General features: G+C 42.1%; 1 protein-coding gene across 4 annotated transcripts in view; it reads left to right on the top strand.

The window, feature by feature from the left end:
- The window catches only part of LOC125881260 (potassium voltage-gated channel subfamily C member 1-like), a 64250-nt gene that overhangs the window by 20311 nt on the left and 17869 nt on the right, over positions 1–26070 (top strand). For 3 of the 4 annotated variants that reach the window (XM_049564349.1, XM_049564346.1, XM_049564348.1), the window contains exons 3-4: positions 18762–19743; positions 22005–22199. In XM_049564349.1, the coding sequence (XP_049420306.1) occupies positions 18762–19743; positions 22005–22199 (1177 nt within the window). Of the gene's footprint in view, positions 1–18761; positions 19744–22004; positions 22200–23213; positions 23343–26070 lie in introns of all 4 variants that reach the window. The other variant, XM_049564347.1, reaches the window with a different exon arrangement.

Here is a 26070-nt window from a genome sequence, read left to right as displayed (position 1 = left end):
GTAGCATTATCAGGGAAACAATAGTGTCTGTCCACTGACACCTCGCTAGTGAGTTTACTGCATCCTTTTGTCACAACGGCATCCCAAGAAAGATCTCTGTTCATCCCAAACAGGGTTTGTACTGTCTTTAGGAGGCCAGGTGCTACTAGCCATATAGTCAGATAACAGAAAGATCACAGAGGCCATGTACCTGCTCATTAACTTAAGTTTGTGGTAGTGGTCTTGAGCTCTGCTTTTTAGCCTGTGCACAATTGATGAAACAACAGAAAACCATTGGCCACTGCCATTGGTGAATGTCACCTTATTTGCCAAAAGGCTGATGGCAGTCAACAAGGTGAATATCGGCCAATTCCGATGTTCAGCCAAAAAAATGGCGCATCCCTAATTTAACATGTTTAAAACTTGCTGCCATAACTCCAAATAGCTTTCCTCTCCTCTCCATGTCCTTCTTAGCCATCTTTCTCCTCCCCCTCCTCCTCTCCTCTGCCTCGGTCCATTTAGCCACGTTGGTTAAGTGCTGAATCAGCGCTCCACACCACTGTACTGACAGTCAATTAGTTGGACCTTGTGGTAAACCCTGGACATTTTGCTCTTATGCTCTGGAATCGAAATGATTCAGGACACTGGCATGGTGAAGAGCTCACATGGTGCCAGAGCCGATTACAGTGGTGGGAGTCTGAATTCTCTAAATGGGGCAAATCTTGTCAAATCACACGAGAGAGCAGCGTATTGTGTACTATAGTCGAGCAGACCGCCACACGCGTAAGCACGTGTAAACAAACAAGCACACAGTGTGCTCACAGAGAGAAAATAGTTTTAATTGCGTGCTGAATCAAAAGTCCTTTTACTGCATCAAGACACTTAATTATTCATAAGCAATATCCGGCACATACTGTAACTAAAGGGAGACTTAATGTGGTATAGAAACACATTTACCCACTTCCCTTCCAACATGCATCTTACATTTGACCCTCTGGAACACCTGGCTGAACATAAATCACCCTCAGAGCGCTCACCTTAACACATTGGCCCATACTCTGTAAGTGTAGCTGCACATAAACCATTCAGCAGAGCGTTCGCTTACACCACAAAGATAAATCATGTCACTTGACACGCCCCTACATGTAACCCTGCAGATCACTCTCACACATGTCCCAGATATGTGGATATGTGCATTTAACAAAGACATAGACCAAAAAACTGAATATTAATCAGCTGTCGGATGACGAACAGCTTTACAATAAGTGATCATTTTTAGGGCTAAAAAATAAATATTTATTTATTATTTTGTCATTTTTATTATTAATCAGGTCTAGTGAATAACTCTGCCTAAAAAAGTGAAATATTAAAGTTCTTAGATTCAAAGGTGACACCTTCAGAGAGCGTGTTTTATCCGATCAGCCTTCAAAAACTAAACAATATTTCATTTGAAATAATAGCAAGAAAAGCCACACATGATGAGAATTTAGAACCAGCAAATGACTGGTGTTTTTACCTTAAATTATTAACTAATTATCAAAAGTCTTGATTGATTGACGATTTAATCAACAAACTAGTTGTTTTAGCACTAATAATGTAAATAAATAAATAATTAAAAATGTAATAGACTCGTGTGTATCAGCATTTTGTGATTTTTGTCAAATCAAAAAATAAAATAAAATCAAATCAACGCCACCACTGAATTAAACACATTTCCCCCTATACTGGCTCCTGTAGCAGGTCTTCGTCCTTGCTCCCGTGGCAGCTTGGCTCCTCTCTTCACCAGGGATGTTTAAAAAGAAATCTGTTGCTGTCGCTATTTTTTGTATGAGACGAAGAGTGGATGAGGAAGCTGGATGAGGTTGCTAAATATCCTGAGCTACACATCCCACAATCCTGTCGTTACGAAGATAATGTCAAAAAGGTATGGCCTGGCAAGTCGTAGAGATTATCCGCCTGGAGATTATCTCTTAGGTGGAGAAATCAAGTTTAATGAGTGGGTGTCCACACATGATTTTAAGCTAATGTAGAGGAAGAAGTACAGATCTTTTAGTAAAAGTAGTATTAACTGTTGATACGTGCAACTTACTGGTGGTAGGGCAGGCACTTGATGTGCGTCATTTGACCCATTTGTCAGCTCAACATTCTTCAAACAGAGCAGCTAATATTGCTGCAGTGAAAACAAGTTAGTGGAGTGAGATGCTGATGCTGATGTTGTTTCCTTAGTATTTTGTAGATTCTTCCGTAGCCGCTGATCCTGCTGGGGGTTGCGGGAGGGCTGGAGCCTATCACAGCTGACATTGGGCGAGAGGCAGGGTACACCCTGGACAGGTCACCAGACTATCACAGGGCTGACACATAGAAACAGACAACTATTCACACTCACATTCACATCTTGGGGCAATTTAGAGTCACCAATTAACCTGCAGGTCTTTGGACTGTGGGAGGAAGCTGGAGTACCCGGAGAAAACCCACACTGGCATGGGGAGAACATGCAGGCTTTGTAACATGGGGCTCCCCCAGCCCAGGTTTAAACCAGGAACCCTCTTGCTGTGCCATCACCCATTCTGCTGCCGGCGTGCATGTGCTTTGTCTGTTGACCTGTCTTTTCTTTCAAATCTTCCCACACTACAATTTATTCTTGAGTATCGTTTTTTTCTTGGCTTCTTGCCATGGTCTGCCTCGCGCTGCTAGTACTGATTGACGGTTATGCAGACATACCAAGGGAATTTCAAAGTAAGGGCGTATCGTAAAGATAATGATATGAATACGTGTTTTTACTTAGCGTCAATGATACTGCATTGTCCATCATTAAATTGATACATTAATCTAGAATGATGAATCGCTGTAACCCCTACTAAATTTCTTAAACCCCAAGGTAATGTCATCAAACTACACTTCAAACCTAAAAAATAAGCAGTTCACTATTACATAACACAAAGAAAAGCAGCAAATCCTCATAATTAAGGATTAAGTCTATGAAACTTTGGCATTTATGTTTTAAAAAAAGGACCGCTTTAGCTCTACTGATGACAATTGTCTTGATTAAGTGTTTAGTCTACAGTTGGCTACGTGTCGTTACCCTTTGGCTCTAAAACAGTCAAAATGTATCCCTGCTCATTCCCCTGGAAAATGACATTGGAGGGCGTCACTGGGACAATTCCTGTGTGACCATCTGCTTCCTCGTGATTGTCCCTCCTGTCCAAGTGGCAGCGGAGTGGAGGCAGAGCGAATGACTACTTTGAAATAGAAAAGTCATTTAGAGAAGTGTGTAACGGTCTGCTTCGTGAGTGGATTTGGATGGAAATGTATCAGAATGTCTTGTGGAGGTTTGGTGAGATAATTCTCTGAAACTGGGGCGTTTCGCAACTTAATATTTTTCGTTAACTCTTTGCAGTTTGACATGGAAAGGTTGACAGTTGTATACATATTAGGCTCTTGTATACCAAACGGTCCTTTGTGCATGTCCCATTTCATTTTCTCTTTCATGATGGAGCTGAGGTAGATTATGGACAGCTACTGAAGCACAGAGGGACAAAGACAGAGGGAGGACAGACGGAGGGGGTTTAGAGAAAGAGGAGGAGGCATGAAGGCAGTCAGTCATCACAGCTATTAGAACGGGGATAGCTCTGTCAAACTTGCTTTACATGTCTCGAACAATACAGGGATTGGAGAGAGGGGTGAGGAAGGGAGGACTGACTGAAAAGGGGGGTTGGGGGGACTGCGTCGCAAGGACAAATGCACATAGCATGCTGCAGTAATCCGGACCGAATACAAAGCAGATGAGAGGGAACGGACACGCGTACAGTTCACTCACCTCCACACAGTATTTGTTTGTCTTCAGAAAGGTTTGACAGGACTGCAGTGGGAATTAAATGTAGGGGACCTGAACACCGCAGAGCAGATACAACACTGTGACGTGTCGACTGGTGAGCAGTGTGTGTGTGTGTGCGTGTGTGTGTGTGTAGGAGAGCTTACCGATTCAACTGTAGCGTGTCAAGGAGTTGAGTCATTCTGGGAATGTCTGAAACAGAAGTCTGTGTTGTGATTGAAATTTTACCAGGATCACTTCCAAGAGCACTGACCTCAGAGCCAGTGTTTCTAGCACTTGGAAAATAAAGTATACGCGAGGATTACCCCGAGCAGAAGCTAATTATATCTCCGAGTTCAGAGCCATTCCCTCCAACCTCCATTGCTCCTCCTCCTCCTCCTCCTTCATCTCCTCCTGCATTCAGGTGTGTGATGAGCCTGACGCATACATGCAATCATGCAACACTTGCAACCATCCCATTATGTCCCTCCTCTCTGCGCGCCTACTTCTACTAGTCCCACCCTCTTCCATGCCTCACCTCGCTTGCCCTTCATTATCCCGCAGTGTCCCGCGTTGGGTGCTGGGTGACCCCTAGGAGGGTTCCTGACAATCTTTAACTGCCTTTCTTGGCTCGGACCCCACTGTCCTCCACCCATGTTGATTGGATTTCCCTTGAGGTGAGACACAGCTGCAGTTCCTCTGGGACAGGAAAAGGGGAAGGGAGACTCACAAGAATTTGATATCTCCTCTCATATTGCGTTGTCTATTTTCAGAATGTTAATATCAGCTGTCATTGAGGCCCTCTTTTAAAAAAGCTAAGGGGCCATTCGATCAGTGCACCTTGAAATCTAGACTATTCAGCAATGGTAGAATCTCCATAATCAAAATGTCTGTCATGTTATTGAAGTACAAAGAAGAGGCTGCTTAGGTTTAGGCAACAGTGTAACTGATGTCGCACTAAAATGATCACACAGTCAATAACTGATAATCTATCCATTGTTTAGGTTATCTGGTCACGTAAAATTGTATTGCTTTTAAACCTGCTGATTATTTAATGACACCATTAACATGACATATATAACTATTAAGTAGATATAACAAACTGCTTCCTAGTTACTCATACAAGACACGTTATCATTCACTGCAGTTATGTTTGTGTCCACCTGATGAAAGTAGTCCAATATCAACTCTCCTTTTAGCTCTATTTTTGGTCTCCACCAACTCCTGAGGGAAACTTCTCGCTTTTTAGCTGCTAAATGCTCCACTATGTCCACCAGCTAGTTGCTAACTTTGTCTTTGTACTGTTAAGTGCTGAGCAGATAACGTATAGTGAGTTTATCAGCTACTGCAGCTGAATATGAAGCTATAAAAGCGACAAGAGTAAACCAAAACAGTAAAGTTGCAGCCATAAAACCAGAACAATGAGCTGTAAGACACTAAAATTCTCCTATGAGCTGAGAGGAACGGTCAGCTTTCTTTATGACTTCATCACTACAAGCAAACCCCTAAAGACAAATGGTCATGTGACCCATTGTTGGTCTAAGAATATTGGTTATAGCTGCTTTAAAATCAATAACTTAGGATAGTCACTGCTCATCCCCTTTTTAACATTTGACTAAATGACTATTCAGAGTGATGAAAGTAAAAAGTGAAGCTTTCCATGTGATATTAACTGTATTTGTCCTTTATTTAACCAGGTAAAAGTCTTACTGAGATTAAAAATCTCAACCTGGCAAAGAGGGCATAAACATTGTTATAGAGTACAAAATGCAGTACAAAAAACTGTTGTAATACAACAGTCTGAACACTGTAACCAGTGTTGTAGTCAAGACCACCTAAATGAGACCAAGTTATGACCAAAACCAGAGTATATTGAGACCGAGACAAGACCAAGACTTTGAGGACTTGAGACCAAGTCCAGGGCAAGACCAGATCAGTACAAGTCCCACGCTGAATGACAGACTTACGATAAAATGTGCAACATGCAAACATAGGCATTCCTCAAATGAATCTGAAAGATCCACGTCTCCATAAAAACAACCACAGAAAACAAAATGAAGATTCCTCTTCATTCACCTCTTTGTGTGCGTACTGTATATAGGTGTGTATGTATCAGTAAAATAATCAGAAGGTATTTCAAAGGTGAATTTTATGTGCAGGAATTTTGCTTTGTTTCTATGAGCTGACATTACCTTAACTGTCTACATTCAAGGTACAACTCCAGTGAAACATGATTATCTTGACCAGTCTTGAAATAAAATTTGAAGTCCTCTTCGTCTGAGGACGAGAAAAGAGCGATTGAAAATACAGCCCAGTCCGAGACGATTCTGAGATCTTCAATAAGTGCTCTTGAGACCGATCTCCAGACCAAAAACTGATCTCCAGAACTACAACACTAACTGTAGCCCACTGTGGTTAACATTCTTAGACACGTTTCATGGCCCATGCCAGCATAAGTTAAACTCACATGAGGAAGCCTTGAGGTTGAGGGTCATAAACGGCTAAAAGCCACTAAAGTAATTCATAATTCAACATGTAGAAAAAATGCAACACTGGAAAAAAAAGGAAAGACATCTTTTCTGTACTGCTCTCTCTCTCTCTCTCTCTCTCTCTCTCTCTCTCTGCCTCTCCACTCAGTGTTGCTGCCTGTCCATTTCACACGCCATGTCCCTGAAGGGTACTCTCTCTCTCTTTTGACATTTTAGTTGTTCTCTTTGTCTTGTTCAAGAGTGTTTGACTGTTAGGTTTCGTTTTTTGGTATCTCAACACTAATGTAGCCAAACCTTTAATAACTCTGCAGTGTTTCCCAGAATCTAACGGTGACGATAACAACGGTGATGATGATGGTAAAAGTGAAGGCTATTCCTGTAACCCACCCAAGGTTATACTTGCACAGCACGCTAAATGGCTACTTTGTACATCTCTGAGTGATGGCCGCAGCCATTCACCTAAGATAATAGATTAATCACCCGACTCCAAGTCGAACCCATCGCTCGGGTTGCCCTTCAGAAGAGCGTTCTGTATTTCACGTCGTTAAAATGTCCATTTTTCATGCCTCATTCATGTGCAGATTTCACATCATCCTTCAATGTCTTCTTATCATTGCTGACTCTGCAGCAGTGGTCACCCATTTGCTTTGCCCTCTGGGAAAGACTCCACATGCTCAGTCTTACTGGGCGCTGTTCGTCATACTAATGCTGATCAAACATCACTATCAGTGTACATGGAACAAAGGCACTGTTAATCAGAAGCAACATCCTTTTATTGTCTTTATATCTCTGTCAAGGTCATTCACCCTTGACCTCACAAATCTTTCATCGAACAATCAGCAGCTGGAACTGACTGATCACAATTCCTGCTCCTCTACATTCAGCCCTTTTACGCCAGCTGTAGGAGCAGTACTTGGCTTAGTCCTGTCCTTGGTGCCTGAAAGCAGAGGCTAACGCAGTGGTTGTCATGGTGACAGAGAGCCAGGCAGGGCTGTGGTAATACTGTAATGATAAAGCTCTTCTGGATGGTGCCGCAGTAAACACAGCGCCACTAGGGTCCCGTTAAGGAAGAGCGTGGCGCACCGCCGTGCATGCAAAAACGCCTGTAGGGCTAATATCAGCTCCGACAATCTCTCCTTGGTTATATCACTTACATTCATGCTCTCCCAACACCTCCTCCTTTCTTCTTCTCTATCTCTTTATTGCACTCTCACTCTCCGGTGCCCTGCTCCCTCTCCCCTTGATTGGTGAGATTCACGTCATTGTCTTCTGTCCTCTGCTCGCCTTTTCATCTCCTCTCCCTCCGTTCCTTTACTCCCTCTTCTTCATTCATCCATCGAAACACAATCAACGCTCTCTATCATCAACTTCCTTTCACAGTCCCCCTCTCTTTCTCGTTTGCTTCTCTCTCTTTCTCTCCCCATCTCTGACTCCCGCTCTTTTAAATTTATGTTGATGATCTTTCCAAATCTAATTTCAGAGTCTAGAGAGCGAGGGAGACTCTATTGGGCCTTGAAGGTCATTGGACTGCAGGTGGTCACACATGGTAGCTTTAGTGTAGGGGATTCAACGCACTGAGCTGCACACAAACATTACAGCGTGCCTCCGAATCACATATTCACAGCATTAACGCGGCCGTCCAGGCCAGAACACACATACACATACCTCCATGTTGCAGCGAGGAGAGAGAGATGCAGGGAGAGAACAGACACAAAGGCCCGAGGAGATAAACAAGTGTGAAGTGACAGATTGCTACTCCTCTTTTTATCATCTTCCTCCACCTCTTTCTTTCTTTCTCCGCTCATCCCTCTCCATCACCTCAATGCAGTGCTCATGTAGTTACCACTCACTATCTGCGATCTGCGCACACACCTCCTGTGCCCATCGGCTGTTTGTCTCGCTCGCGTTGTGAGTCATGTCCACACACACACACACACACGATTGTGCCAGGCACTTCACACCAACCCATGTAAACACAGGCACATACAGTGTACACACATCCACACCTGTAGCTTTGAGTGCATTTTAAGCAGTAGGGGTGTTTCTCTGTCACACTGCATGTGCTGCTGCATATTTAAAAAGGGCCGGCTGCTGTGATGGATTGATCAGTATTGATTTGATGTTCAGATTTACAGTATAATCCACTGTGCTCTGCCATCTTGAAACACTGTGTCATTTAATTACCGAAACCATGAATGAGCCTTTGTTTCATCAGCAGCAATATTGTGTTGTGGCTTTTAACTGTATCATAATCAGATTAATGACTGCAGTACAGTAAGTTAAGGCATGCTTATGTTAACAGTCCGGTATCTAAAAACCTCCTTAACAGTCAACACTATAAGAATCCTAACCGGGAGTTCATGCTTGGCACACACAAGAAGTTTCACCTGGTTGAAATTGGCAATAGATGCGACCAAATCCTACACACTACTCTTTTAAGTGCAACTAATTTTTGCCCTTCTCAGATTTTCAATGAATAGGTCGTCACTGATGAGTAGAGCGTTCACTGCGTCCTCCCTGTTGTTTAGGAACAGGTTTAGTATTTCAGTCTCAGGTGTTTGAGATTGAAATACAGATGTGTTATTTCCTGTGTGTATAAGATTTCCCACCAGAGCTGCCACCCGACACCAGAGTTTAATTTAGAGAGGGAGGGCGAATCTGCAAATCAGGAGAGGCTTTGCAGTTGCATCACAAATCTCCGGTGTTTTTTGCGATATTCATACTGTACCTGCGAGACAAGGAAAGACAGAGAATGTAGTTTAAGTGTGGGAGTATGTTAACTCAGGACTGTCTGAGATAAAAATGTTAGTTCAGGACTCATTGTTTGGATTTATCTGTATTTATATAATTTTTTAAAAAAGTGATACAATGATCTGGATAAAATCTGAGTAACACTATTTAACGTCCTTTAGTTTTATCTTTAGTTTCTATCACCTGCTGTTTTGGTTGTAAGATGACCTCACAAAGTATAGCAGGATGCATCCATGACAGGTGCTTTAAACTGATCTGCTCCATTTAGAAAGTATTTTACATTCAATGATGAGCTTTATGAACACTATTCTGAGCTACATTTAGTTTTACATTATTATATCATCAAATATATGGTGTATTTAAAGTGTCAGCACATTCTAAACAAAACTGGTTTTGGCAGATTTTTTTCAACAGACACATTTAGCAAATATTTGTTTTCAAATCAGGTTGTGGTTGACATTTTGAAATATGACACTGTTTCAAATGTTCTCACCCTAACAAATGGCACTGTTAGTCATTTTCAGCCTCATAGATACGGGTTAGCACTTTCCTGCGACACTTACTAGGTTGAAAGAGCTGTTATCAGCCTGTTAACCCTTTGAAACCTGAGCAAATTGGCTTGATTTCTTTTAAATACATGGGAATAAGGCAATGAGCAACGAAAGAGCAAATGACCAAAAAGAATTAGTAAGACACTGGTTAAAAGAGAAAATTAAAAACAAGAAAATTAGTAAAGAAAGAAACAAAGAAATGACCTGGAAGATGAAAACGGTCCTGCAACATAATTTTAAAATGTAACAATAATAATAATAATAATAATTAAAAATGTAGTTTTTCCTCCTCGCTTTTTTCTTTTTTCCCCGATTAATTTTTTTTTCTAAATATATGAACTTTTTTTTGCAATTTGTGGGACATTTCTTATCAAGTTCCTTATTACCTTTTTTCCCATGTTCTTGAAATAAATAGCACCAATTTGCTCAGGGTTCAAAGGGTTAAATACTTGCGAAAAGCATCTGAAAGCAGCACAAAAGGGATGTCGCCCCCCATTTCAAAGGGTTAAATGCCTGTTGGCATTGGAGCAGTGTCTTTAGCTTTCATGTTCATTTTTCCTAGGTTTAGGTGCCAATACGACATGGTTAGGTTTAGAAAAATAGAAAAAAGGAAAAAAATAAGTTTCTATTTTATTAACGTAACATCACTTGACATATGTCACGAAGTCAAAATAACAGAACTCTGACTTTTGGTTTCACACGGGATACAAATCTCAGTCTCCTGGGTGAAAGTCCTGTGTTTGACCAATCTGCCACCTCGACACCCTCCCTGTGTAGACTTCCTTGTTTCTTAAAGTAACGTCACATTTTCTGACTTACTCTGTTGGCGCTTAACAAAAGACACATTTAATGGGTTGATAACAGCATTCTGAATGTACTATAGGGCTGCCCTAACCTACTAGTCTGTGCAGCAGGACCCTTCTAACCCATATCTATGAGGCTGATAACCAATAATAACGCCCATTTTATCGAGTGATAACATTCAAACTGGGTGAATGTGGCTCCATTACATCACCTGCAAACTCCTCTGTGTTTGAACCTGACATCAATGTCATAAGATGGGTGTATTTGATAATACAGTATATCTTGCTAAATGCAACTTTTAGTGGAATGTATTTATTTTGCTGGACAAGATTCTAACATTTTATACTATATAGGAAAAACACACACAGAACTCCCTCTGTCCCTCTGGTTGACAGAAGTTGCTTTTATGGCCATGGCCTGTCATTTCCTATTAGCCTTCAAACTCCTGATAGCTTTCCCTCTGTTCCTTTTCATCTCACTCTCACTGTCGTTTCTTCGGTGCTCCCCCTTGTCTTTTTAAAAGTCTTCAAGACACAGTCACATCCCTTTAACATCATCAAAACCATGAGCTACCTTAGCTTATCCGATAATGTTACAGCTTATCTTAGTAAAACTTAAGCTCAGGATACTTTCCCTCTGTCAGTGTTTGAACTTTTTTGGCATTCGGCCCTCACCTTCTCTCACTTTTATCATGCTCTGTCCTTTCTGGTGGATTGCTTCAACTTGTTTTTCCCTTTGTGCTTCTCTATGCATGGATCCACATCGTCTGGTCTCCCTCCCACCTGTCCGCCCCCTCCTGTGTCTCCACCTGTGTAGCCTACATAGAAGATATGATGCTGCTGCAGTTTTGCTACTTGTGTTTGTGTTTATGTGTAATGAAAGTATTCTTCAGGTCTAAAAGCAGTGCAGCATTAAATAGCTCACTTTTACCTCTTTTCAACCAACAATGGCTCAGGTTGTGTTCCAGGCTGCACACCTTAATTTTAAACTATTCAGAGTATTTTGACCAAAAATATATTGATTCAAAACCTAAAAAGCAGTGACAACATCAGTGGGCGTGTCATAATCTACAGGTTGGAAAGAGGATGGAGTCTTGTACATAGTAGTCTTTTACATCTTCTTAACTAGGGCTGGCTGATAAAATGATAACAGTAATTATCTCAACATAATTTTCCTCAATAGAGGCATAATAAATGTTTGATAAATCCTCTATATAATTAAACCACCCATATGCCTGTTGCAGGGGCGTTTATGCACCTTCAACACCAGTTTCCACCTGCCATTTTTCACAAGAAGAAGAAGAAGTCACAGTAGGAGTAAAAGTAGATGACGAGTTAGCAAGCTAACCTGACTGACTTGCGGCTATTTTATTAAAATGAAATGACATCTCATGACTAAAGGTGACATACATAAAACTTTAATTCATTTCCTCATCCGTAAACACGATTTCTGCCCCAGTCACGTCAGGTAGACTTTCATCTGCAATAAATGATCCCACACTACCTCGCGACATCATCAGTCTGTCGTTTGTTCTTGTTTCGATTGAGAAATGGGAGAAATTAACACTGTGGGTTTAAAACTTGTCCAAAAAATACTGACCACCAATTTTGTCTCCATTGTCAACTAAAACACTTAGAAACTGTCTTAAACCATCTACACAAAGAGTTTAACATGCTCCTGACCACAGTTAAGATTTCTTTGTGTATTTATTGTTTTATTTATTGACATTATTTTGATTAAAATTGTTCTGAATCTACCTCAGATTTGTGAAATGTTCCCCTGTTTGGCAAGTGTTGGTCATGTTCTGACAGTAACTTTTACTCAGGAGCAAAAATCACCCTGTAAACGAAGAAAAAAGAAATAATCCTTTGACATTTATAGTGATAATTACTGTTTAAAAAAAAAAGATCGTGATAACATTTTAGCCATATTGCCCAGCTCTGCGTAGCATCAATAGTTGGTCAGTCAGGGGCGTAAATATAGACAGTGCAAGCAGTGCAACTGGGTGGAGGGGCCTGATTGCCACCTGGAAATACACCCATGTTCAAAGAAGAACTTTTGTTGAATCAAAAATGGTGCGAATTTCTATAAATGCCCTCAAAGAGGCGAAGCCATCTCCATCATGGTTTTCTGTTTTTGTAAAATAGTATCAATTTATAACAAGCTTGTATGCTTATTCAACATAAACTAAAAGAAAAACTATAATTTAACTACAAAAAATATTTAGTTAAACTAATAATTTTCTATTTTCTTTTGTAGTTTTTGCCATATAAGTTATAAGTTTATAAGTTTATTTCCTTTATTAATCCCCCTGAGGAGAAATTCAATGTTTTCACTCTTGCTTGTCAATTACACACAGGTCTGAAAGACACACACATGCACAAACAGGACCTATACATGCACAAATTGGAGAGATGTCAGAGTGACAGACATATAATGAGTATTTCTGGGTAACATGTATGTTGATGCTGTCCAATATTAAGTCTCTGTTTAAACATGTAATGAGACAATACGATTTACAGTAGCTAGTTTAGGTGCAAAATCTGATGGGCACATCTGCAAGTTAATATAGCATACAAGTGGCAGTAAGACACACTGATGGTAATATATACATGCCTAACACTCTATGTGTGTGTGCTTCATAACTAGCAACTCATAATAGTGTGCACTGGGGCCCATTGTGACTACCTTACGCCACTGTGGTCAGCGCTTGTTTTTTGTAATAATTAATATCGGTGATAACAGAACAAAAGCTCGCAGGTAATCGATGAAATCCACCATCTTGCTGTTGCTGTGTACTTCTGTTTTGCATTGTACAATCCACTCCAATGATGCGTCTTAGATAACAATGGCTCTGCTAAAAAAAAAAACTGCTGCAAATGTGGACTGGTTCACTAGATAATACCGAGGATCCATGAATCCTGAAGGGAACTGGCTCAAGAACCAGAGCTAATTTGGTGTAAAAGGGGTATCTGAGGGCAGATCTCACACTTTAAATCATCCTCAACATTTTACTACTTTCTACAAGTACCATGTGCTGCTCATCCCCTCAGTCAAACCGTTGTTATATATCATTAATGCCATAGTAAGGAATAATGGCAACGGTAACATAAAAAAATAAGTGCCTAACACTTCAGGGCAAAACTCTCCTCATTGTCCTGATTTGTACATGTGAAGGTTTTCTGGTGTTCAGCCAATGAGGGAGCATCCTGAGCAGGTCCCACTGGTGCTATCCTGCTTCTCTGGGACGGGGGTGGGGGGGGGTGGGGGCTGGTATAGGGGTAGAGGTAGGAGGGTGATTGAGAACCTCAGTGTGTGTGTGTGTGTGTGTGTGTGTGTGTGTTTTCATGATACAGAGGGGGAGAGCACTGCAGCAATCTGAGAAAGTAGGTCAGACACCAACTAGCGAGAAACATAGCGGAGGAGAAAAGAGGTAGGGAGAAGAGATGGAGATGGAGAGGGAAAAAAAAGGCGGGCGAGATTGGGAGTGTGGGGGTAGAGGGTTGCGAGAATGACAGAAGATAGAGGAGCACATGACCTGGAACAAACCTGGTACCTCAAACTATTTAAGATACAAAGAAATAATCCTTAAAAAACTCACAATTGCGAAGTCTTGATTTAACTTAACCACAAATTTACCCCAACAAAACATCTTAAAACTACAAATTGGACATTGACTTGCATCTCTGACTTTCCTGCAAGGTCACGTCTTTGGGTAAACGCTCGTCAGCTAATCTCAATAAAGCTGTAAGTCTTCTGCTAAGTCTGCTTCTGTCATGAAGGCACTTGGAGGAAATATGTGTAGGCTCTCATCCAATTTCCAAATCAAAGAAAAAGCTGCGAGAGAGAAGCAAGACCTTTTCAAGAAAAATAACCCAAACTGGTTCCCTCCATTTGCTTAGTTATAAAGCGTCCTCTTATAAGTATGTTGCTCTTGATATTACATAAGTGCATAATGTTGAAAATACACGGTGACACGCACAATACACTGAAGGCACTCAGGCTTCTTATATATATGGGCTCCACTCAAGTATGAATTACCTTTTCTCTTTTGCTCTTCAGGCCATGTCTGTTTTATTATTTATTTGATAAAGCACAAAGTATACTGCATCTATAAATACACTGCAGGGCTTGTAGGAATGGACCGCAATGGGGGAAAGATTGTGCAGCAGCCACGCACACACTGGTGTTATCACGCTACTGTCATTGATTCAGCGACTACTGAATGGGTTACAGTAGAATGATAAGCTTGGGTAGGTATGGAAAGTTGCAGATCACACAGATGGTCGATGCGAAGAAAATTGCTTTTGAAAAGGCAACCTGAAAAATAAAAATAAATATACTTTTTGCTCTCTGTCCAGGAAATTTACCCCAAGGACAAAGTTTTGGAGGTAAACAAGCAAGCATGGAGCTGTAGGAAGTTGTAGTATAGGAAGGATGACACTTGTAGAAAGGATACCAATACAATACTCCCAAGATGTGGAGGAGGTTAGAGGCAGAAGCCAGTTAAAACATTTTAATTCGAAACAGAGACTTTAATATTAAACAGTAAAATACTGACGGTAAGTCAGCGAAGGCAGCGTAAGCTTTACAGTAACAAACATACTGTCACGTAAACCTCAAGTTCTCTTCAAGGACAAGATGTTTAATATTTATGACACAAAAATTATTAATGTCTTAACTGTGTGAAGTGTCTATTTTCACCCGGTGGAGAATAGTCACACTGCAGCTATTCGGCTATTTACACCCATCCCTATGACACATTTGTATGGATCCCCCGCACATGCGATGCCATGTGATTGGCTTGTACCAGTTAAGCTGATGCGTAGAGCTTGGTAGTGGTTAAGATTAGGACAAAGAGGTCATGGTTAGGGCGAGGGTTGGGTACCGAAAGTCTGTGCTTATATGGAACCGGTACCTATGCAACCGATACCTACCGGACCGAAACAAAACGCACATTACGGTGCCTCCTTTCTGTGCTTTTTTTTAATGCTTTGTCTCCCTCTATTGGACATTACACGTAACAGAATCATTCAATCACTCATTCGTTCATTTGTTGAGTGTATAATATTATTTAAAGGCACGCTAAGCACCTTTGGGTGTCACTTCTGTTTACGTTCAAACACAACCGAGCTAGCTCGCCCCCCCCCTCCTCCGTGACTCTGTCACATGAATGAGCGATAGCTGCTAGTTAACCTGGACACACCCGTCAAGGGATAGTGCACCCAACATGAAAATTCACCCATTATCTACTCACCCATATGCCGAGAGAGGCTTAAGTGAAGTCCTCACAACACTTGCAGAGATCCCAGGGGAGAGGGGGTAGCAACACAACTCCACCTAATGGAGGCTTACGCCAGGGCCACACTGCCTGCGGAAGCGCAGCGCACCGAAATTCTCACGCGCGCCGGAGCACCTCCGTTCACATCAGACGCGCATTTCTCCACACCATCGACAAGCGATTCTGCTCCCAGCTCTTGTTTTTCACTGCCTGGCTTGTCAGATTTGCTCGCGGCTCGCGCAGAAAATAGACCAGACGCCGAACTGATCGCTGCAAATCGTGAGCCTGCCGCGGAGCTTCCCAGCGCAGCGCGGCCAATGTGGACGACACAGTCGGTTAACATAGGCGCCGAAAGGAAACTGCCTTCTCTTCTCGGCGCTTCGAGGCTATTCGCGGCGCTTCCGCGGGCGGTGTGGCCTTAGCGTTACAGTTCCCCAGATTCAAACGTTCATGTGTGCGCGCTTGCGTGAGACCGTGAGACATGGGCACCGCGTTCATGTGCGTGTGTATGTGTGCTTGCTTTCGCTGGTCTCACGCTCGCTGGTTGGTACAGCCTGGACCCAAATGTTTTTGTTGCCATTTACGGAGCCTGGCCTGCCTACAGAGACCGGACTTTAATAGAGTTAATATTATTGTAATGTTAATTGTTGTTAAATGTTAATTTGTTAAGTGTAAAATTGTTAATAGAGTTCATTTACCTATTTATTTCTAGGTATTTCTAATTTGCCTCAGCAATAAATAAAAACATTGTTTTCATAATAACTTAAAACTGTTACTCAAAATACTCACACACTTTTCAACCTCCATAAAAAACCTCATATTTTGAGGTATCGGTTCAGGCACCGTTTAAGCACTGGTACTGTTTTAAAAGTATCAGTTCGGCACCGGTATCGGAAAAAACCCAAATGATACCCAACCCTAGTTAGGGCTAGTACAAGCGAATCCTGGATATTCTCTGGGTTTTAAGCCCTAAACAGGGCTCAGCGGGACGTTCAGTGTGACACCAGCATTCATGTTATATAGTAAACAAGCTAACGGCGCTAACGATAGATCAGAAATGTGCAATAACATTTTTGCTGACGCTAAACATCAAACTAAAGCTAGAGACTCTCTCACATTAAGTATCTGTGATTAGAAATTAACCACTCAAAAGCAGAAGAAAGAAGATGATGTTATCTCACAGCCGTATGGTGGAAAGTTTCTCCTCCTCTGAGCGCGAGAGTCAAAAGCACTCGCTTCGCAGCAAAATGTCCCCAGAAATACACTGTCAAAATGACAGTGTATTTCTGGGGACATTTTGGTCCCTGTGGTATTACAATGCTATTGAATATTGATATTTTTTAAGGTATTGTATCAAAGTTTTTTGAGGCTGATAGCCAGTTACAATATTCATAAGAGTGCCACATTTTAAAATGTTCACCACAACCTGCTGCAAAAAAATGTTGCTTTGCTAAATTTGTCTGCCAAAAAAATCCGCCCAAACCAGTTTTGTTTAGGCTGATCTGACACTTTAAATACATCATATAATAGATTCAGTGTAGCCGGACCTGTTCCTGTTAAAGAAACACCTGGGTGCAAGCAGCTTCTGCCTTTATGAAATTACACCTAACAAACAGTGATTGCAGTCACACACATATGCAGTCTTCATTTTTATGAACCAATCCACACTTTAAAAACATTAAACACTAGAAAATGTTCAGTGTCTATTGCTTAACGAAATCCAGAATGTCTTTTTATCTAATATTTATTGAAGTCTAAATTGACAAGACGACTCAAGAAGGCTAATTGATGTGATGTGTAATGCTACCCTGCAGCTTGCTTGGACCATCAATCGAGTGGAGGGGAATCAGCATGATTGAAACGAAAAATGATGTTGTTGTAAACAGTGTAGCTTTCTAAATATTCAACATAGCTTACATAAGTTAACTGATGGTTTGCAGGGTCTGACATCATACTGTGAGTCTGTAAACAAATGTATGTTAACAGGAAAACTGGGGCTCGCTTTCACTGTTGCACCAAACTTGATGTTTTCACTCTTACAACACAGATGGTCCCATTTATTTGGTGGACTATGACACACATATTATCAGTTATTTATTGATTTTATTTACACGTTTTTCATCTCTTGTCCTCCCTCCATCCTTTCCTGTGTCCTCTCTAGCAGAGTACAACAAATAAATTAGGAGCATCGTATTTAATTATCAACCCATTTTTCCATTTTTGCTTTGGATTCAGGATTACATGAATGCATTGTGATTTTCTCTTGTTTTCTTATGCACTTTCCTTCCTATATTACATTTTAAAAGGTCCTTCCAGATCAATAAATGTCAGCAAGGACCTCACTATTTTCTTGAGTGGGGTTCAGGTCCCAGGCGATTAAGGCTTTGAGTGTTTTTCTAAATGAACCCAAAAGTAATAGTTCACAACAAATATATAAGATACAATAATATTACAGTAATCTGACCTTTTCAATATTAAACTCAGCACTATTAATAATTTGGTTAACTTAAAATCACTGTAAGTCATAATTTCCTGACAGCACATGATATGATACTGACAGCACATCTATTTTTATGGCTTCATCGCTCATCACAATCATTTACAACTGTCAGATATAATTTGATCAAGCCTAATGAGTCTGATTATCCTTGGACTTTGATCACAACGGGTCAAATTGTCCTTTCCGGGGCACATTCACTCGCCCTCCGTTACAAAACAGGCCATTTTTGTTTTGTTTATTATTCATTTTTACACAACAGATTTGGGCCTAACAAAAAGACAGTTTCAGAGATGTGAAGACCTCAGTGTAGATTACAGTGCGAAGTAGTGAGTAATAGTTTTCTGTGCATAGTGTAGCATTTAACACTTGTGTATGTAGGCGGGTCGCACATACACCAGTTGTTTTTCCCTGCTGTTGCCATGAGGTTTCAAACTTCACCAGATCTGTAGTTTTTCCTTTATGCTTTCTGTGTTCTCTTTGCCTTGCTGAATTTTCTTGATTTGACTTTCTCCTTCCTTTGCTTTCCTTTTTAATGTTTTTTTCTGTTTGCTGCTTTCTTTCTTTCTTTCTTTCTTTCTTTCCTTCTTTCTTCCAGTATGTGGCATTTGGCTCCCTATTCTTCATCCTCATCTCCATCTCCACTTTCTGCATGGAGACGCATGAGGCCTTCAACACCATCCTCAACAAGACAGAGAATGTCACGGTTGGCAACTCGACCCGTGAGGAGATCGTATACGAGGTGGTGACTGACAGCTGGTTGACGTACGTGGAGGGCGTGTGCGTCATCTGGTTCACCATTGAGGTCCTGCTGCGAGTCACCTTCTGCCCAGACAAGCTTGAGTTCTTCAAGAGCAGCCTCAACATTATCGACTTTGTCGCCATCCTGCCCTTCTACCTGGAGGTGGGCCTGAGCGGTCTGTCCTCCAAAGCTGCCAAGGATGTCCTGGGGTTCCTCCGTGTTGTCCGATTCGTCCGTATCCTCCGAATCTTCAAGCTGACCCGCCACTTTGTGGGTCTCCGTGTCCTGGGCCATACTCTGCGTGCCAGCACCAATGAATTCCTCCTGCTCATCATCTTCTTAGCCCTTGGTGTCCTCATCTTTGCCACCATGATCTACTATGCCGAACGAATTGGCGCAGACCCAGACGACCCGACAGCCAGCGCCCACACCAACTTCAAGAACATTCCCATTGGATTTTGGTGGGCTGTCGTGACCATGACCACACTGGGCTATGGAGATATGTACCCAGAAACATGGTCAGGGATGCTGGTGGGTGCTCTGTGTGCCTTGGCTGGTGTGCTGACCATTGCCATGCCTGTGCCCGTCATTGTCAACAACTTCGGCATGTACTACTCTCTGGCCATGGCCAAACAAAAGCTGCCCAAAAAGAAGAACAAACATATCCCCCGAGCACCACAACCAGGGTCCCCCAACTACTGCAAGCCAGATGCCCTGGCTATGGCTACCGCATCACCACAAAGGCTCTTGGGAAACGTCCTCGGTGGAGTGATGGGGTCTGGAGGCATTGGGGGTGACTGTCCTCTCGCCCAAGAAGAAATTATAGAGATTAATAGAGGTAAGATTTATTTTTTCATGTTAAAGATCCAGTGTGTGAGATTTAGGGAGATTTACCACTGAGGCTTGCAGATTGCAACCAGCTGAAACTTCTCACGGTTCAGTGTTCATTGTTCAGGAGGGTTTTTAAAAGGAGCCGAATTATCGACAGAGGTCTCATCCTCCCCAAACAAACAGACCCGGTGATTTAAACCAGTAAAAACACTGAATAAAGCAACTTTTTTTTTCAACACTGCCCACTGCGAAGGGGCTTCCAACTACAGTGGCCAAAGCGAGAATGCAACAAAGCAAAAAAGCTACAATGCAAAAATGGAAGAACCAGTATTTGGTTTGTCTTTCAAACATGACGAACTCTGCAGACTCCGCAGAGGAGGTCTTGCTCCCTATGTAGATATAGATGGCTCATTCTAAGGTCATGAACACCCTACAGTTCTTAATTTTAAGTGAACAAATATTCCCCTAAATCCTGCCCACTGGACTTTTAAGTCCCTTCATTTTAAGAAAAAATATCTTCATCAGCAAATACCTGACCAGCATGCTTCAGGGGAAGTATAACAGTTTACTAATGGCAGTTTTAGGCGTACATAGTGATGACTTCAGAGGTCCAGTCGAGGAATAGAGTGCCAAAGAAAGAAGTGAGAATACTATCAAGAAGTGATGCATAGTTGATTCTGGATCCACCCCGGAGATCTCACTGGCCCATCAGAACTCATGTGTAATTTATGATCAACTGGTAGGTCCACAGTTGCCTTAAGGCACCCATCTGTCAGTGAAGAACAAACACTGTGGAAGGAAAATGAACTCAATTATCTATTAAAACAGCTTAATGCGTCTCAATTTGGGCTGACTGCACATATTTTCTCTCCGGCATTAGCAGTAAAATCAAGAGGGGAGGTAATTTGCCTTTTTGTTTTCCCTTTACATGCTGCAGCATCAGACACCAGCCACATGCAACAATAATGCACCTTTTAATGCATTACTTTACTGCCTTAGTCATCAGCCAGCCTGAAAATATTGGTTTCATCAGTGCTTTTACTCCATCTCGTCTGCTTGGCTTCCCTCCAGACTAAAAAGGTTTCTTGTAGGTTGAGTCGGTAGATTTTTTTTTTTTTTAATCGGGCAGTTGTATCACTGGCTCAAAGACAGCTCTGCAGTATCATCGCCACATGATGGTAACATATTTTATCATAACGCCTCAGTGAACATGGGGGTGACCACTACATCTGTCACTTCCAATCAGTAATGAATGTTATTCACCACTCAACATGTTTGACGGTTTACCAAGGTTCAGGCCTGCTGTATTCATACAGGGACTGGTTACTCTGTTGGACAATTGTCTTGTCTTTTAAAAATTTAAAATAATGCCAACATACCAGAGCCTGAAGTAATAAGACATTTTTTCATGTGATTAAAGGGACAATTCACCCCAACATCAACCATACATATTTTTCCTGTTACCTGTTATCAGTCTAGGTTGATAAGATTTGGTGTGAGTTGCAGAGTGTTGGAGATATCACCGTAGAGATGTCTGCCTTCTCTTGGATATAATGCAACTATGACACTCAGCTTGTGGTGCTCAAAGCGCCAAAAACATTAATTTGAAAAACTCAACAGCAATGCCTCTTTCCAGAAATCATGACCTGGTTACTCAAGATAATCCACAGACCTTGTTGTGAGCAGTTTCATGTAGGAACTATTTTCTGCCAACCGAATCACCACACAGAAGAAGTGTGCATCTACTCATGGTCGAGAGGCTTGTGCTTGTGACAAGATGTAAACAGTGATGGTGTCCTCCTCAGCTAAGCTGTACAGTTTGCTAGCTTAGTGGCACTAGCACGATTCCTTCTGTGTGGTGATGTGTTTGGCTGGTGTAGTTCGGTAGAAAGAAAATAGTGCCATCCAGTTCCACATCTCTACGGCCAATATCTCCAACATTCAGCAACTTACAACAAAACAATCTAACTAAATAAAAAGCTCTATTTTTGATTTAGGGGCAGACTGTCCCTTAACAGCAAAGAACATCCAAAAATGTAGTTATGTGAAATAGAAACGGACAAACAAATGTGTACATTCAGGAGGCTGTAATGCTGCAGCAAAGTTTGGGTAGGTTTCTCTAATACATTACCCAAAAACTTTGTCACTGTTGTTGTTGATGTATGTTCTTGCAGTTTATCCACAATATAACTTAACACAACACCAGATGCTTTTCTCGACGGTTTTCTCATAATCCTCCTCTGTGGTTTTCCTCCACCTTCCCTCCAGATTCTAAGCAGAATGGTGACGCGGCCTCGGCCGCCCTGGCTAACGAGGACTGTCCCACCATCGACCAGGTGCTGAGCCCAGACGAGAGGAGCCCTATTGGGCGAGGGCCTACCCGGGAACGCTACCAGCAGGACCGCGCCTGCTTCCTGCTCAACACCAGGGAATTCCGTGCCACAGATGGGAATGTGCGGAAAGGTACGTTTCACACCGGGAGACGGACATGAAAACATGCACATCTTATGTAAACAAATCCACACAGCAAGACACCAGGCACAACATATTGCAAACATATATAGCATATACGTCCAGTGTGCAGCTGATACAGATATCTACACACAGGTTACTGTATGTAGAAGATCCAAACATTTAGGAAAGATGGGTTGGATGGAAGAGCACACTTGAACTTTGGATGTCTTGACTACAGATAGAAGGCTCCAATCACAGCTAGCAGCAAAACATACACACACATACACAGTCAGGCAGTTACAACACAAGCATACACACTTCTGCTCTGCTTCTACTGTTTCCACCTCTTCACACTCATGTTGTCTGTGTTTCCATCACTGCTTGGTATCATATTTTATTTCTTCTGTCAGACAAGATTTTCTGTCCCCTCTACTTCTCTCCTTTTTTCTTTCTCTTCTCCACAGTCACATTTTCCATCTTTCCATGGTGTCTGTGCATTTTGTTCTGTGTCCCATGATGTCACATTCATCCATGCTCATAAACGATCTCAGTCTTTCTCTGTCTTCTGGACTCAGACAGTTGACCATGCATTAATTTACTTCTCGTCACTTCTGTTTCTCCCTCTCTGTTTCTCTCTCTCTCTCTCTCCTGCCTTGCATCATCCTGTTTTTTTCCCCCTTGCCCCCCCTCCTTTACCTTTTGTGATGACTTTCCCTCCCTAACCTGCCGCACATTTCCCCTCCTGACCCCCTTCCTCCTCTGCCCCATCTTAAAACCCATGCTCTCATTTCCCTCCCTTCTTTTCCTTTGTGCTACACTGTAACCCCGCCCCCTCCTCCCCCACTACCCCCCCCCCCCCTTTTTTTAAACCCCATGTGCATTATCTTTGTGCTCATGAAAACCTAACACCTTGATTCATTTACTACTGCAATTCAACCACCACCACTGCCGCCAACCTGCACCAAAACACTCCCTCACACTCCCTCCAAACTTTCAACACCCCCCTTGTTGACAACAAACTAGAGGCAGCAGCCCTGGCACCCAGCCCAGACTCCCCTCTGACTGAGGATTGGTATAAGATGGAAGGGTCTCTGTTACAGCAGGACCTCAATGCAAACTCCACCTCCTCCTGGATCAAACCATAGACCAGAGGTAACACTGAAAACAGGTTAAAAAATAAAATAAAGGAGCCCGTAGCTTAGTCAACTTTTGACTGAGAACATACTGAAATTTTGATCTGGCTCTCCATCACATAGCATGTTTTTTTTTGTTTTTTTTTTGCAGTTACACTGAACCACTACAGCACACACTTTAACACAAAGAGCTGCACACACTATGCATGACTTCAAACCACAGATACACCACCATTTTCACAGTGTTGTGTCTACATGTTCAGTTGAGTCTGAATTGTCACCCTCTCTGTGACTGAAAGTGTGCTGTCAGTTTTAACAGCTGAGCTAACTGTTTCAATCTGAATATTAAGGTTTGGGTGGCATTTTAGGGCTCATTGTCTGATTTCTGACCTCAGCCCACTATCCTACCTGCAAACAAATTTTGTGCACAAGGTGTAAAAAGAAAAAGAAAATGGGATTGCTCTGTGATATACACCCACAATGAGAAGTGTGCGCAAAAATGTGTATACTTGTGTGTGTCGCATACGGTCGTGAGTGCAAGAACGCGTCCATGTGGGGCGCGCACATGTGCAAATACATCCGGCAGCTCAAGTGAAAAGTTGTCCGGTGTCAGTAACTAATAAAACATAACACTGAAGAAGATTGAACTGGGAACAGCGGGTCACGTTGTTGTCTGATGTGCCTCTGTGTTGTTGTTGTCTCTCTCTTCAGGTTGTGTCATATCACGCGTGTGTATGTGGGCTTTTTCATTCTTACATGTTATACACTGTGTCTCTGTCCTCTCAATGCCGTCTGAGTGTCGTGTTTGTGTTGTCGTGTGTGGCTTAATTTTGTTTTTTCCCTTTCGACTGTGTTTATTCCGTGTTACTCCCTACCCCACAGGCCTCCACCTTGGCAAACAAAAGCACTCACTGCAATTTAGAACAGATTTGCCTTGAAAAATACACCCTTTTTTACAGTTCTATATTTATATATGTACATGTACTCATGCACAGGTTAAACTTACATACTCTTCAGGCAATGGCACCTGTTCCTTTTATACTAGAATACTTTTCAGGCTCAAAAATGTGCATACTTACATGTACATATGCTGTATTTGATGTCAAATCAATTGTCCAGCCTTGATATCATCACACAGTTGAGTGCAGTGTTGTTAGACAAACATCTTTCCAAGGCCCAAAGGTCACTGGGGTCAGCGGAGCCATCTAGGTCAAGGGATAGTACCTCTTGAAACATGCCACGCTGAAAACAAGCAAACATTTTAAACTGTTTATACAATGTCTTATTTCAGCTTTGTAAACAAAGCCAGTCAACACAATACTTCTTCGCAAAAAATACCGTGCTGTGAGCGTGTAATGGATCTGAAATACTATTCCCTCGACCATGTATCTGTGCTTTCAGTGCCTAGTGTAGTCCAAAGTTCAGGACCTTTTGTATTTGTACTGTGGAGACCTGGATAGAAATCAAAAGGATTATGAGCTGCACTCGGTGACTGAAACACTTACTGACCAGACAGACAGAAAGACAGACAGACAAAATGCTATGACAGATTTGATTGAAAAGCGGCTACATGCTGTCTAAGGTAAGCAAGCCTTCGAGCTGTCCAAGCCCTTCACTTACAGGTCCCTGACATTGCTTCAGTTTCAGTGGTTCTCGTGTATAAACTGCAATCTAAATGCTGCCAAAATCCCTCTTTAAAGCAAATCAGGAGTGAAGGAAATAAGTGCTCAAGTCATCAGGACAAAGCGTCAGGTTTTGGGATGTTGTACTCTGTAATTCATACATTTAGGCTGGGATCATGTTGAGCTTTGTGCACTGGAGAAAGAGATTGTAGGTGGTGCTTACCATAAATACCCCAAAAAAAAATCAACTGTTGAATGCCATCTCTGGAACCCAGTTATCTAGCATTTGAGAAGGAGGTCATGTGTGTACAGCCCAGACCCACCAAACCGACATCAAAGAACCAGCAGTGATGAAGGCATACTGTTGAGTTGCCTCATGTCGTCTATGTCTTGGCCAAAAAGTTGCACCTGAACATGCCACACAGACTACAGCCAACTAGCACATTCATCCTGTGCCTGAGTGAGAGGAAATAACTCTCCATACTGACAAGTGGCAGTTACTGTATTTGTCATTAAAAAAGGGAAACCGGAAGACCAACAGGACGAATTCAAGACGCTGGTTAGCCAGTTGGCACACTAACAGCACAACCAGATGTTGAAGAACAAATTATATTTACTGTCCAGGTACGACGTGAAAGGTACCCTGGGTGCGTTGGTTGTTGATGTACTAGGATGCCATGTCAAGTTCTGCCTGTTACATGCATAGTCTTCTTTCAAAATACACTTCTGTTTTTACAGGAAATTTACAGTTTACACACAGTCCCTTTCAAAATAAATGATGTTTTTTTCCTCGAACAACTAATGCACTTGGTTGGGTTTAGGCAACAAAAGCACGTGGTTAGGTTTAGGAAAAATCCACCACAGCTCCCACTCACCCTTCTCGTACTTTCGTCACCTTAACTTTCCTTCTCGTCCCACCGCATTTCCCCCCTGATGCTGCAAAGCACCGTCAAACTATAACAGCGACCAACCACGTATCATGCTGACGTTAAAGGATGGCGTTTTCCGCAAGTCACTGCCCAAGCACCGGATTTCGACGACTTCAGAGTGAGACCAGGTTGGCCAATCAACCAACGGGATGCGCTGTCTCTGATGCTGATTTAACATGCTGAATCAGCCAAAAAA

The sequence above is a fragment of the Epinephelus fuscoguttatus genome, linkage group LG20 (genome assembly GCF_011397635.1).
Source record: "Epinephelus fuscoguttatus linkage group LG20, E.fuscoguttatus.final_Chr_v1".
In the NCBI taxonomy this organism is placed as follows: Eukaryota; Metazoa; Chordata; class Actinopteri; order Perciformes; family Serranidae; genus Epinephelus; species Epinephelus fuscoguttatus.
The sequence above is the reverse complement of the archived record's forward strand: the minus strand, read 5'-3'. Positions and strand labels throughout refer to the sequence as shown.